We start from the raw sequence: 15,962 nt of genomic DNA on the forward strand, positions 1-15,962 counted from the left end.
ATGTCTCTTTTGACATACCTAACAAACAAAAGCAGACTATCGAATCATTGTTTTTATCATGCAAGGTATTGTTTAGAAAGGATAAAGACATCATGGAGAGTATTCATATCAAAAACTATATTTCCCAGGTGATTTAAAGTGAAAGAATTTTATATCTCACAATATACTGGAACTTTATGGTTAAACAAGTACTAATGCACATCCACTTGTAAATTATTACTTAAATACATACTTATATTAATATGATTTTATTTCTTACCTTTAGGCATTCTGCAAAGTGGTGGGTCACAGCACTCCATATGAAACCCTCGATCGCATGAATCACAAAAAAGCATATTATCCTAAAATACATCAAATTTAAACTTGAATTAATAGCAATAAAATAGGTTTTTCCAAACTAATAAGAGGTGAAAAATAGAGTATATGCAACATTAAATCTTAGGGCCAGTGCTGCATATTTATTTATTTATTTTGAATTTTTATATACCGACATTCATGTAGAGAAATTACATATCATATCAGTTTACAGTGAAACAAAAACATTGCAAAATGCATTACAATGAACAGGGGTTGCAATGACCTGGGAGATCAGGGTAGAACTAAATTTACTATTAGAGAACTGTCGAATGAACAAAATCTGACTTGAAGCAATAAATGCAAATACATATAAAATAGAGCTTATGACCGATAATACGCTATTAAGAGAAGTCCACTCTAGTCCAGATGGTGAGTACAACCAGAGCGGAGATGAGAGCATTCCTGGTTGGCAGAAGGTTCCTCCGGTTAAGGAAACGCCTGACTGAATAGCCAAGTTTTGAGACTTTTTTTGAACGTTAGATGGCATGGTTCTTGCCTGAGATCTGAGGGAAGAGCATTCCCTTGCGAGGGACCAGGGGTGGATAGGGCACGTTTCCTAAAGGTGGTCTTTACTGGAGGGGCATAGAGAGTGCCTTTGTAGGCAGATCTGACTGGTCTGGAAGATTCATGGGGACGAAAAGGAAAATTAAGATCAAGCGGAGTTAGGTTGTGAGTGGCTTTATGAATCATCGTAAGGACTTTGTAGAGAATTCTGAATTTGATGGGTAACCACTGTAGGCTCCGAAGTATGGGCATGATGTGCATATATACATAGTATAAGGAATTTTCTCATAATCAATTTTATTTCTATTAACACCTTTAACAATGAGGACTACAGAGTACTGGCACGTGAGCAGCATAATAGACTAGCTGACTTAAAACAAGAACTAGGGTAAATTCATATCTGACCCATGCTCCTCCTCTGTTCTCTATACTCTTTCCCCAGTCTTCAGGTAATATAAGTTGGGGAAACAACCACAGCAGTAGGAGATACAACAGCAGTTATCATTGAATTCTTGGTTGGCCTACATGGTGTCCCAACTGCAGCCACCATTCTGTGAGGCACCACCATTTTGGGACAGCTACAAATCAACTTAAAATCCTTCAGATAGTGCGTGTAAAGTCTTTGTTTCTTGTTTTATCCATTTTAGCATTAGTATGCATTTGGAGTGCCCCTTGTGGTCCATGAGTCCAGTTAATTCTGGAAACATGCTTTGGACAGCAGACCATCTGAAGTCACACTTGCCTTTTCAAGTACAAGATCACCTGGATGAGTTTCCTATTTCAGTATTGTTAGATAACACTTAGGGATCTGACATATTCAATAATGTGCCCCATTTTGGTCAAACCCAAGAATATGTGAGTTGTACCTAACTTGAGAGTCAGACTATTTGGTCAATTCTTCCATATACATCTCTCATCTAGGAAAACAGATGGTTCAGTCTCAAGGTAGAAAAGAATAAGCCTCTTCAGAGACAGAGATGCATTATAGCTTGTAGGACCAAGTTTTAATGATCAGAAACTAGATTCTTTTGCCTAGGTGAGGAAATCTCTGCTGACAAGGAGCATATACACAAAATACCTGAACTAAAGACAGGAGCTATAGAGATGGTTGAAAAAGGACCCTCATGGGTTGTTGCAATGAAGACCCTCCAGATTGATATCATGTAGTGTCTAAATGACATGCTTGAGGTCAACTCATTCTTTTTCATAGACTCAGACTTTAATGGTAGATAAGAAGCATAAGATCTATCTAGTCTGCCCAATTTCATTTCTGTTGCACTCATATACCTCAGTTGATCTCTGGCTTTCCCCTCACTTCTAACAAACAGGAATCCTCAGAAATTCAAATACTTCTCCAGGACTTACTTGCCAGGGACAACATACACTTGCCAACTAATCTGTTTGGGAAGGGGACGGGCAGGAAGGTGTGCATTTCTTTCCTGATGAGTGCTCAACCACCCACCTGTGCCTCCCCCTCTTGCTCTCCCTCCTTCACTCTCCACCTCACCTTACAGCAGCCCCTCTCACTTTTCTTTTCCTCCACTCCCCGCATTCTTCCCTGCTGACACTGCAGCCCTCTTTCCTGCTTCTCTCTCTCCCCACCCACTCACCCACCCATGTACTGCTAACTTCCATGCCTCGATCATATAACTTTCCTCCAGGCATACTCCTTTTAAGATTTTTTTCTGTTTCATTTCTGATCCTGCAAAGGTACATTAGGGGAAGATGATCAGGTCTGGTAGATTCCTAGAGGCCTAGGTATCCAAGCTACAGGAGGAATTAGGAGAATCTTGATCTCTTATGATATCTGTTAGCTGTCTAGGGAACAGGATTCTTGAAAGACTCAGGCACAACTTCAGAAAATAATTCTTCATGGAAAGGTGGTGAATATATGAAATGGTCTACCAGAGAAGATGATAGAGACAGAAGCAGTAAGGGAAAAGATTAAGGGGGGCATCTATATTGTCTCACAAACAGATGTCACATTTTTTGACAAACATGCCTTAATTCTACAATGAGACCTGTGATACTGTTATGGAATTTTGCTTGCATTAGCAAGCCCTCCTTAAGAGCTGTTAGAACAAGGGGCTTTGAAGGACTTGACATTAAACAATAAAAACACAGTTTTCAATTACCGGTACCTCAGCAAGACGTATTTTGGAGTTGCAATCTTTATCTTGGCAAGGCTCCCTTTCTAAGGTCTAGTAAGGATTCTGTAATGCTGAGACCTATTCCTACTTACAAAAGATGGCATTAAGCATTCCATTTAAATTGGTGCATTATATTACCATATTTTGATGAGAAAATTGCAATCTTTACAGTTCTTAGATGTCAGGAGACATGTGAGGATGTCAGGAGACATGTCAGGAGGTTCAGTGAGCACTATTATGTTTACCTCACATGTTTTGGTAAAACCGCTGAGAATGGCATGACGATTGTGGAAGCTTACAATGACGTCAATAGGGGTATCCTCCTTTCTACCGTTCATGGGTATCCTGACCTTCCATCCAACCAGCCTTGATGTACCCGCGTTATAAGAAACTGGGAGAGAGATGTATCTCACAGTTGGAGATTTATTAGCTCCAAATTCACAAGTTATGGATTCCTTTCAAAATTGTGGGCTGCAGGGAAGCTTCAATGGAAAGAATTTTTTATGTATTTACAGTTGCGACATTATTTTGACTCAGTAATTTCTCTCCCCCAACAAACCTGTCATTTCGGCTCCTCTATGAGGAAAGGCTGAAGAGGTTAGGGTTGTTCAGCTTGGAGAAGAGACGGCTGAGGGGGGATATGATAGAGGTCATATGATTTTAATCATGAGAGGTCGAGAACAGGTAGATATGAATCGGTTATTTACTCTTTCAGATAATAGAAGGACTAGGAGGAACTCCTTGAAGTTAGCAAGTAGCACATTTAAAACTAATCTGAGAAAATTCTTTTTTACTCAACGCACAATTACACTCTGGAATTTGTTGCCAGAGGATGTGGTTAGTGCAGTTAGTGTAGCTGGGTTTAAAAAAAGTTCGGATAGGTTCTTGGAAGAGAGGTCCATTGACTGCTATTGATAGGGTTGACTTAGGGAATAGCCGGTCCACTGCTATTGCTGGCAGTGGTAGCATGGGATCTACTTAGTGTTTGGGTACTTGCCAGGTACTTGTAGCCTGGATTGGCCACTGTTGGAAATAGGATGCTGAGCTTGATGGACCCTTGATCTGACTCAGTATGGCAATTTCTTATGTTCTTGGCTTGTTTAAAAGGAGGAATGTTATCATCTGTTTCTTGTAGGGATGACTGAACTCACAAGCTCTTGGGTGGTTAGCGGATGTGTGGAGTGTAAATTGTCATTTTCAAATCACACTTAAGCATTTTCTAGGAACAATAAAGCTTCCCAGAACAGTCACTGCAGGTGTAGATCTAGGGGAAATGCAATTTAGATTCTTCGTAGGATCATTATTATCCTGTTCAGGATCATAGGATGAAGATTGTACATTCTGATAGATGATTTAAGTGTGGTAGAGTTGGGATGCTGCTTCATTGTCTGTGGGAACGCCCTCAGATCCAGATATTCTAGAGGAAAGGTTATTCACTTCTTGGCAGTAATCACAGGTGATCACAGGCCATTCAGTAATTTTCCTGTAGAGTTCTGCAGTCTAGATTTTGTAAGCCAACATATCTTTATAGGCCAATGACAAATTCTTATTGGCTAAAAAGTGTATTTTATTTAATTGGCTTAAGGTAACTCTACCTACCTTCCTTGAATGGAAAGTGCGAATGATAAACAGGGTATGAATGGAATTTGATACTGAATGTTCTTATAAGTCAAAGGATTATGTAACATGTTGTTAAATAAGAACATAAGAAAATGCCATACTGGGTCAGACCAAGGGTCCATCTAGCCCAGCATCCTGTTTCCAACAGTGGCCAATCCAGGCCATAAGAACCTGGCAAGTACCCAAAAACTAAGTCTATTCCATGTTACCATTGCTAATGGCAGTGGCTATTCTCTAAGTGAACTTAATAGCAGGTAATGGACTTCTCCTCCAAGAACTTATCCAATCCTTTTTTAAACACAGCTATACTAACTGCACTAACCACATCCTCTGGCAACAAATTCCAGAGTTTAATTGTGCGCTGAGTAAAAAAGAACTTTCTCCGATTAGTTTTAAATGTGCCCCATGCTAACTTCATGGAGTGCCCCCTAGTCTTTCTACTATCCGAAAGAGTAAATAACCGATTCACATCTACCCGTTCTAGACCTCTCATGATTTTAAACGTCTCTATCATATCCCCCCCTCAGCCGTCTCTTCTCCAAGCTGAAATGTCCTAACCTCTTTAGTCTTTCCTCATAGGGGAGCTGTTCCACTCCCCTTATCATTTTGGTAGCCCTTCTCTGTACCTTCTCCATCGCAATTATATTTTTTTTTGAGATGCGGCGACCAGAATTGTACACAGTATTCAAGGTGCGGTCTCATCATGGAGCAATACAGAGGCATTATGACATTTTCCGTTTTATTCACCATTCCCTTTCTAATAATTCCCAACATTCTGCTTGCTTTTTTGACTGCCGCAGCACACTGAACAGACGATTTCAATGTGTTATCCACTATGACACCTAGATCTCTTTCTTGGGTTGTAGCACCTAATATGGAACCCAACATTGTGTAATTATAGCATGGGTTATTTTTCCCTATATGCATCACCTTGCACTTATCCATTTTAAATTTCATCTGCCATTTGGATGCCCAATTTTCCAGTCTCACAAGATCTTCCTGCAATTTATCACAATCTGCTTGTGCTTTAACTACTCTGAACAATTTTGTGTCATCTGCAAATTTGATTATCTCACGTGTCATATTTCTTTCCAGATCATTTATAAATATATTGAAAAGTAAGGGTCCCAATACAGATCCCGGAGGCACTCCACTGTCCACTCCCTTCCACTGAGAAAATTGTCCATTTAATCCTACTCTGTTTCCTGTCTTTTAGCCAGTTTGCAATCCACGAAGGACATCGCCACCTATCCCATGACTTTTTACTTTTCCTAGAAGCCTCTCATGAGGAACTTTGTCAAACGCCTTCTGAAAATCCAAGTATACTATATCTACTGGTTCACCTTTATCCACATGTTTGTTAACTCCTTCAAAAAAGTGAAGCAAATTTGTGAGGTAAGACTTGCCCTGGGTAAAGCCATGCTGACTTTGTTCCATTAAACCATGTCTTTCTATATGTTCTGTGATTCTGATGTTTAGAACACTTTCCACTATTTTTCCTGGCACTGAAGTCAGGCTAACCGGTCTGTAGTTTCCCGGATCACCCCTGGAGCACTTTTTAAATATTGGGGTTACATTTGCTATCCTCCAGTCTTCAGGTACAAAGGATGATTTTAATGATAGGTTACAAATTTTTACTAATAGGTCTGAAATTTCATTTTTTAGTTCCTTCAGAATTCTGGGGTGTATACTATCCGGTCCAGGTGATTTACTACTCTTCAGTTTGTCAATCAGGCCTACCACATCTTCCAGGTTCACCGTGATTTGATTCAGTCCATCGGAATCATTACCCATGAAAACCTTCTCCATTATGGGTACCTCCCCAACATCCTCTTCAGTAAACACCGAAGCAAAGAAATAATTTAATCTTTCCGCGATGGCCTTATCTTCTCTAAGTGACCCTTTAACCCCTCGATCATCTAACCGTCCAACTGACTCCCTCACAGGCTTTCTGCTTCGGATATATTTTAAAAAGTTTTTACTGTGAGTTTTTGCCTCTACAGCCAACTTCTTTTCAAATTCTCTCTTAGCCTGTTTTATCAATGTCTTACATTTAACTTGCCAACGTTTATGCTTTATCCTATTTTCTTCTGTTGGATCCTTCTTCCAATTTTTGAATGAAGATCTTTTGGCTAAAATAGCTTCTTTCACCTCCCCTTTTAACCATGCCGGTAATTGTTTTGCCTTCTTTCCACCTTTAATGTGTGGAATACATCTGGACTGTGCTTCTAGAATGGTATTTTTTAACAATGACCACGTCTCTTGGACGTTTTTTACTTTTGTAGCTGCTCCATTCAGTTTTTTTCTAACAATTTTTCTCATTTTCTCAAAGTTTCCCTTTTGAAAGTTTAGCACGAGAGCCTTGGATTTGCACACTGTTCCTCTTCCAGTCATTAAATCAAATTTGATCATATTATGATCACTATTACCAAGCGGCCCCACCACCGTTACCTCTCTCACCAAGTCCTGTGTTCCACTGAGAATAAGATCTAAAATTGCTCCCTCTCTCGTCGGTTCCTGAACCAATTTGCTCCATAAAGCTATCATTTATTCCATCCAGGAACATTATCTCTCTAGCATGTCCCGATGATACATTTACCCAGTCAATATTGGGGTAATTGAAGTCTCTCATTATTATTGCACTTCCAATTTGGTTAGCTTCCCTAATTTCTCTTAGCATTTCACTGTCCATCTCACCATCTTGATCAGGTGGACGGTAGTATACCCCTATCACTATAGTCTTCCCCAACACACAAGGGATTTCTACCCATAAAGATTCAATTTTGTATTTAGTCTCATGCAGGATGTTTATCCTGTTGGACTCTATGCCATCCCGGACATAAAGCGCCACACCTCCTCCCGAGTGCTCCTCTCTGTCATTGCGATATAATTTGTACCCCGGTATAGCACTGTCCCATTGGTTATCCTCTTTCCATCATGTCTCTGAGATGCCAATTAAGTCTATGTCATCATTCACTGCTATACATTCTAATTCTCCCATCTTACTTCTTAGACTTCTGGCATTAGCATACAAACATTTCAATGTTTGTTTTTTGTTTGTATTTTCATTCTGCTTTTTAATTGATAGGGATAAGTTAGAATTTTTTAGCTCAGGTGAGTTTTTATTTACAGGCACTTGCACTACTTTTCTAATTATTGGAACCTCACTGTCGGGATGCCCCAATTCTAATGCATCATTAGTATCCTTTGGAGATACCTCTCTCCGAACCATGCGCTGCTGAGCAACTGCCGGCTTTCCCCTTTGTTCTAGTTTAAAAGCTGCTCTATCTCCTTTTTAAAGGTTAGCACCAGCAGTCTGGTTCCACCCTGGTTAAGGTGGAGCCCATCCCTTCGGAAGAGACTCCCCCTTCCCCAAAAGGTTCCCCAGTTCCTAACAAAACTGAATCCCTCTTCCTTGCACCATCGTCTCATCCATGCATTGAGACTACGGAGCTCTGCCTGCCTCTGGTGACCTGCGCATGGAACAGGGAGCAATTTCAGAGAATGCTATCCTGGAGGTTCTGGATTTAAGCTTTCTACCTAAGAGCCTAAATTTAGCTTCCAGAACCTCCCTCCCACATTTTCCTGTGTCGTTGGTGCCCACATGTACCACGACAGCCGGCTCCTCCCCAGCACTGTCTAAAATCCTATCTAGGTGACGCGTGAGGTCCGCCACCTTCGCACCAGGTAGGCATGTTACCAGGTGATCCTCACGCCCACCAGCCACCCAGCTATCTATATTCCTAATAATCGAATCACCAACTATGACGGCCAACCTAACCCTTCCTTCCTGGGCAGTAGGCCTTGGGGAGATATCCTCAGTGCGAAAGGACAATGCATCACCTGGAGAGCAGGTCCTTGCTACAGGATCCTTTCCTGCTGCACCTGGTTGGTGCTCTCCCATCATGAGACCTTCTTCCTCCAAGGCAGCACCAGGACTGCCAGTCTGAAGTTGGGACTTTACTATGTCCCTGAAGGTCTCATCTATATACCTCTCTGTCTGCCTCAGCTCCTCCACGTCTGCCACTCTAGCCTCCAGAGATCGGACTCGTTCTCCGAGAGCCAGGAGCTCTTTGCATCGCATGCACATGTACAACTTTTCACCGGTGGGTAAAAAATCATACATGTGATACTCGATGCAAAAGACTGGGAAGCCCCCCTCTTGCTGCTGGTCTGCTGCCTTCATCTCAATTTTGTTCAGTTCCTAGTTAAGTTTTAGGTTGCTATGGGAGTAGGAATGTGTCCAACGTCCTTTAAATGTATTAGTGAATTCACTATGTGTCTGGTAGTGGCCTACTGGGGTCTGATCGAATTCTCAATAAAGTTTTTGTTGATGCTTTTTTTTTTTTTGTGAAAGTGGCATCTGCCTATAAATTAAGGAATGAGCTAGGAGTGGGTGGGTGAGGGGTGGGAGGGTTGGGAAATACAAACAGTCTAACTTCAGTTAGTCAGCCTGAGTGACTCACTGCTCTCTTGATTAACTAATGTTGGTCCCTATTCAAACCCAATCACACTACCTCAACACCTTTCCAAGGTGAGTAACTGAGCTGAACTATTCAACTTTTTTTTACTTAGGTATGTGTATACACTGCTCCTAGCTTATTTCTAGCTTCTGGCTACTTTTTGGGTTGGTTTTTTTTTGTTTGTTTTTTTTCAATACAAACACTCAGTTAGTATTAAATACAAACACTCAGTTCTTTAAAAGTCTGGAGAACACTCAGTTCTGCAGACTTTTAAAAATAAACACACTACCTACTGCTACCTTATTGACTGACTAAAAATACAAACAGTCTAACTTGTTTATTCACTGCCTTTCTGACTATTAAAGGCACAAACACACTAAATAATATTCCCAAATAGTTAACTTTGCCCCAATACTTTTAAAAAAGACAATGTCCCAAGCAAAAACTTACTGATTCCTTTCAGCCACCAGCAAGGTGATCCTCTCCTCTCAGTGTTCCACTGGAACTCCTTTCATAGATTCCCTGATGCCGGACCTGCGGACCTGATTGGAATTACTTAATTACCTAAGTAAGAAACTCTGATTACTCTTGCTGTTGAGAAGAAGTTGAGTACTTCAAGGTTACTGGGTCTTGTTATCCTATTTGTCACTCATTCACTCATTAGCTGTCATTGCTAAGGACTTGTTTTATTTTATTTATTTTTATTTATTTAAAATTTTTTCTATACCGTCGTTAAGTTAAATACCATCACAATGGTTTACAGAAGGGCACGATAAAGAGAAATATGGGTGGTATAGATTACAAATTACTCGTGTGCCATCATAGTACGGTAACAATGTAAAAATAATAAACTAGGTGTGTAAATTAAACCTGATTGTTAGGAACAAATTAGGCAGTTTGGTTTTAACATTAATATGCTTATGTAGGTTACTAAAAACTTCTAGCTTGGTGCATCCTTATCGCTCAACTATTTTTCTCCTTTTCTTTAACTTTATAAAATGCTTGTTTAAAAAGCCAGGTTTTCAGATTAGTTTTGAATAATTTCAGATTTGTCTGTAGTCTTATTTCGAGTGGCATGGTATTCCAGAGTACAGGACCAGCCAGTGACAATACTCTTTCTCTTACTTGCGTGAGATGTGCTGATTTGACAGAGGGGACAGTTAGTAGAGCTTTATTTGCAGATCTCAGGTTTCTTTGTGGTACATGCACGCGCAGTGCCGTGTTAAGCCAGTCGGCTTTATCATCGTGGATTAGTTTATGGATTATACAAAGTGCTTTATATTGTATTCTTTGTTCAATTGGAAGCCAGTGGAGTTCAGCAAGTGCTCCTGTAATATGATCACTCTTTTTTTTGCCTGTCAAAACTCTGGCAGCGGAATTTTGCAATATTTGCAGAGGCCGAATTGAAGATTGAGGTAGTCCTAACAGCAGAGAGTTACAATAATCTGTGCTAGCGAATATCATTGCTTGTAGAACTGTGCGAAAATTGTTAATCGTTAGTAGAGGTTTTAGTCTTCTTAGGATCATTAGTTTTGCATAACCTTTTATTTTCTGTGAGATGTGTTGTTTCATGTTTAGCTCAGGGTCAATTATTACTCCTAGATTCCTAACTTTTGTTGCTAACTCGGTGGTTTGAATATTTTTGTTTAGGGGATTTTCAGGGGAAAAATGTTTGGCTCCCCACCTTGCACTGTGTTACTGCTGATTGTTGTTAACGCCAATAAAAAATGTTAAACCATAAATACCGCAAATAATAATGTGGAGAAGATGAGTGGTATATATGCTGGTAACAAACCATATGTTAACAGTATAGCGCTAAGAATTCTGGGATCCTTGTAGCAGTGGTGAAAGTCAAGACTAATCAGTGAAGGTGTTAACAAGCATTTCCACATTTTTATTCAAAGACAAAGTAGATCTCAGTCCCCCTTAAATACCTCCAAGATATTAATACACAGAAGGTGGGCCTCTCTCAACAGAAAGGAGGCTCAGAAACAAAGGGTCATAGGATGAGAGTGAAAAGAGGAAGACTTGGAAGCTATCTAGGAATTATTTATTTATTTATTTATTTATTTATTTACAGAAAGGGTGGTGGATGCATAGAATAGCCACACAATGGAGGTAGTGGAGACAAGGACAGTATCTGTAGTCAAGAAAGAATGGAACAAGCACACCTCTGAAGGTGTAGTAGGATTGTAGAACTGAGCAGTTGGTAAGATTCGATAGGTCGTATGGTCTTTTTCTTCTGCTATGTTTCTAGGAGATCTCTTAATAGGAAGGTGATGGCATTTCTCAGCATAGAGAGAAAACTCCAGCAGACAATATCGAGTCTCTGTTAAGTACAGACCAAAAAAAAAAAATTTGATACTACTACATTGGGTCTCAGAACATTTTATTAGTAAAGAATGGGTTGCTATGGACAGTAAAGGACTGGCTTCCAAAGTCCTAGCCAGACTCAATAGACTGCCAGGGGAAAAGGTGACTCCATACCACAATGCTCCTAATGTGGATTTGTTCATTACCAGGATTATTGAGCAAACTAGTATTTGGAAGGTGCAGCCTCTTTCAGACATCATAAAGACAAGAATGACCACCATCCTAAAGAGTTTATGAGATGAATAGTTGCATCTTATATTCAGCAGTTTATTTTGTCTACCTTTCTAGAACAATTATTAAGTGGACACAGAGCCAGTAGAGAGACTGTGAATAATCTGAGTTGGAACTGTTTATTCTTACCTCGTCAAAGTATCCGTAGTTTTAGCAGTTAAGTTTCTAGTGGGCACTGACTAAGGCTCACTTTATGGCTAAAAGTGTGATCTGTGGATGCATCCCCTGACTAGTATATATTTTGAAGAGAACAAGTCATTAGCTCTCATGCTGAATCCTGAAAAAAATTTGTAAAGGACATAGCTAAGGGTGAAATAGTTTCCTCTCCCAGAACAAAGTTATAAGTAGGCACTTCTTCCATTTCCCTAGAGAGACTTCAGGAGGCTGAAATTTTGTTCCCCCAGACAAACACTTTCAATTATTTCTTAGAGTGAAGCCTTTGGGAAAATGGTAGCTCACGAAAAGGATTGCCTCAAAAGGAAAATTCTGGCTCCTGAAGGATAATGCCTCAGCAGGTAGGCACAAGTCTCCTGCATTTCTACCTCAATTGGTCTTAATTCAAGGCAGAACAATGGGTTCTGGATATTGTGAAGTAGGAGTATCAGAATTTTGCTGTCTTTCCAAGAATTTTAGGATTTTTAAAGAAAAAAATGTGGGAGAAGCAAGATTTGATCTCTGGCTTACCTGGTTCTCAGCCCACTGTGCTACCCACTAGGCATGGATTTCAAAATACATCTATGCATATAATTTTCTGATCCCACCCAAAACATGCCCCTGGGAACACCTTCCCTAAAATTTGGGGAAAATCCATCTCGGGATTTGGGTCCTCCGCCCCATGCCGAATTGAACTATTTCTTTGAAATTTTCCAATTCGGCGAAAACGATTGCACATCCCTAATACTAACTGCTAAAAAGATTAATAAATACAGCCCTAGCCCATCTCAAAATCTGAAATTAATTGTTAACTGAGAAAATAGTAATCAAGTTCTCAGTCTCTTTTTATATTCTTGACAAGCAGGTGGGAACGTTTTAAGAAACTTCTAAGTGGTAGCCAGGAAAGGAGAATACGGTTCCAAAAGATCTACCTACTAAAGAAAGGATTGTGATCCTAGAAATAGCATATTTGACAATGCTTTGAAGTGAAACTCATGTCCATTACAACATGGGCAACATTTTTTTTTTTTTTACAAAATTTAAATTCAGAAGCACCAAGTCTTTCATTATCACATATCTACAAATGTTAACAACTAATATTGAATTAAATAAGTAAATTACAGTACAATCATGAAATATTTAAAAGTAACTAAAAACAATGAAAACATTTTATTCCATTATATCCTTAAAGAAAAATGACAATTTTTTTATTAATAAACAGTATGAAGGGAAAATATCTACCCATCTTCTCAAAAAATTAAGTTGGCTCCCAAAGCACCTAAACAATAATCAGTTGCAGTATCGTTACAATATCCACTTACTGCATTTTTGCCTTGGATCCTACAGGCACTGCATGTTTTGCATTCAATACATTGCCATCGTAAAGCCTTCACGTTTGTCGTTAACTCTGGGCAGAACTTTAAACATGATGGATGTCCTACAAACAGAAAAATAAACATATGCCATGCTAAAATTCCATAAAATAGATATTGTGCAATCTAAATGAGATATATTTAATAGAACTTTGGAATTATATTGTTTAATACTATAATGGAAACCTGTATGAATCAAGATGTTTAAAATCCTTGATGTAAGTTTAAATGTTTATAAATAAAATAATTATAAAAAGAAAAATCCTTAGAAGTCACTCAAAATTGTATTTAACACACAGTTTTTTATTGCTTATTAATCACCAGTCTTAAAAAATGTAAACCATGAAAGTTTTTCACAAATCAAGGGAGTTAGAAAATAGAATGTTTACAAATTTTTACAGTACATAAAGAGATAGCGCCAATATGTTTGTTGCAGTTGTGCTATAACCTTTCAGACCGCCCAAAATAATGCAAAAAAAGCTCACTCCCATTTTTGAAGTCCAAATAAAAGCAGAATCAATGTATTTTTTCCATGACCAGAGATAAGGGAAAACAAGTCTTCAATATGGCTGGACACAGAAAGCTAAATGAAAATGTCTTACCTATTAATTCTGCTTTTGTGAGTATTCATCAACAGTAAGGTTTATCTTTATGCACACCAGTAGGGGAAGATTTATTAAAAGGCAGAGAAGACGAGTGACTGTGGACAGCCGCCCCAATAGGTGGACATAAGCTCCAGCAGTCACTCCTACATAGCCATGTAATCGCAAGGGGACTGGCTGGCTAGCATGTCATTTGAGGGGGCCCCTGTAAGGAGGAAGGAGAGACTGTGGCAGCCAGAAGTCCACATTACCACTGACAGTAAGAGATGTTATATGAAAAGAGAAGAGACCACAGAGTGATTAATGAGCTTGCTGTTTCCTTAGACTAGTAGAAAAACCTGTGTTTTATTCTGACATATAAAGACTACTCTAATGTTTTACAAAAGAATATGACCACCACCAAGCTGAAGTTTTGTGCATGCAAATAAATTGGTACTTCAATCCTGTCAACCCAATCTCTACCAACACCTTCAGGAATCTCCAGGCTATCGATCCTTGTTTCCTTTCCATTACTGTCACATCTCTTCTTTCCTCCACTACTTTCTCTGATTCACTGATGGGTACATTTTAAAAAAGAGCGCACGCGCGAACAGAAGTACGCCAGATTTTATAAGATACACGCATAGACGCACGTATCTTATAAAATTCAGGGTCAGCGCGCACAAGGGGGTGCACATTTGTGCAACTTGCGTGCGTCGAGCCCTGCGTGCGCTGCCCTTCCCCTACCTAACCCGCTCCCCTGGCCCTATCTAGATCCCCCCCCTTCCTTTATTCGAAAAGTTACTACTGCCTCCGGACAGTAGTAACTTACGTACGCTGGTGTGGCAGGCCCCGACACAGGCCGCTGTGTCGGGGCACTCAGACTCGCCCCCCGACCGCCCACACGCCCCCGAGCCGACACCACGCCCCCTGGCCAAGCCCTTGACTTCCCCTTTTTGCAAGCCCCGGGACTTACGCACGTCCCGGGGCTTGCGCGAGCCGCCAAGCCTATGCAAAATAGGCTCGGCGCGCACAGGGCCGTTTTAGAAGGGTTACGCGCGTACCCTTTTAAAATCAGGCTCTTAATGAGGCAGTTTCTTCTTACAACACTATACTCTCCCCCACTTTAGACACTCTTACCCCTCCCCCTTACCTGTCCAATAAAGCGCACCAAACCTCAGCCTTGGCTCATCCCCGGACTTCGCTTCATATGTTCTTGTGCCCTCTCTGCAAAATGTATCTGGCTAAAATCCCATACCCATCCCAACATCACACATTTCAAATTCATGCTGACCACCTTCTAGTCTGCTATTGCACTTGCCAAGCAAGACTATTTTGTCCATATGACAAACTGTTGCATTCAACCCTTGCCGTCTCTTTGCCACACTCAGTTCCCTCCTCAAACTATCTTCATCTCCCACCCCCATTCACACTCTGCTCAACTATAAGTAAGTTTAGGGGTGCAGGGACCTGTCTGCTATAGGACATTTCCAGTACCCCTCCCACTTTACTTCATGATCCTAAGTTCAGGAAAAAGCAACTTATCCCTGGTCCCAACTTCAGGCGATATCCCTCTGTTCACCTCTGAGGCAGCTCTGGATGGAGGTCTGGAGACCAGAGAGAGGAGATACCCTCCTTAGGGTCAGAGAGTGACGTGGAATCTGAGATGATGAGAGGCTGAAAGCAAGCTCCAGACAACCTGGCAAGTACCAGACCCAGAAGCAAGCCTCCTTCCCGGACTGCCCACCAGCTCTGCCAGTACCAGACCCAGATGCCTACCTTCTCCCCTGCCTACGTTCTCAAGACCTCAAGCCAGAACTGCTTCAGAGGTGAACAGAGGGATATCACCTGAAGTTGGGACCAGGGGAAAAGTAAGTTAATCATAAGTACGGTATTTATATATTAAGCAGGCTAAGGTTCATGGCATGTTTGAAACCACCCATGGTACAGAACTTTCTAGAGTAAATTGGTGCTTAGTGGCCAGGATGTTAAGGACAGGAATAGATGTTATCTTCTAAATGCTAAATCCTGCCAAATCTGATAAATAAAAGTCTATTTCTGAGGAGAACACATTGTCTTTTTCCTGAACTTAGGATTGTGAAGTAAAGTGGGAGGGGTACTAGAATTATCCTGTAGCAGATAGATCCCTGTACCCCT

The 15,962-nt window shown here is 40.4% G+C and overlaps 1 protein-coding gene across 7 annotated transcripts in view; it reads right to left on the bottom strand.

Annotated features, from left to right (window-relative positions):
• KAT6B (lysine acetyltransferase 6B) overlaps positions 1 to 15,962 on the bottom strand; it is a 452,508-nt gene that overhangs the window by 154,211 nt on the left and 282,335 nt on the right. For all 7 annotated transcript variants that reach the window (XM_029609550.1, XM_029609551.1, XM_029609552.1 and 4 more), the window contains 2 exons: positions 13,174 to 13,289; positions 260 to 341 (listed from right to left, as the gene is read on the bottom strand). In XM_029609550.1, coding sequence (XP_029465410.1) covers positions 260 to 341; positions 13,174 to 13,289 — 198 coding nt within the window. The remainder of the gene's footprint in view (positions 1 to 259; positions 342 to 13,173; positions 13,290 to 15,962) is intronic.

This window comes from Rhinatrema bivittatum, chromosome 7, assembly GCF_901001135.1.
Source record: "Rhinatrema bivittatum chromosome 7, aRhiBiv1.1, whole genome shotgun sequence".
Lineage (NCBI taxonomy): Eukaryota > Metazoa > Chordata > Amphibia > Gymnophiona > Rhinatrematidae > Rhinatrema > Rhinatrema bivittatum.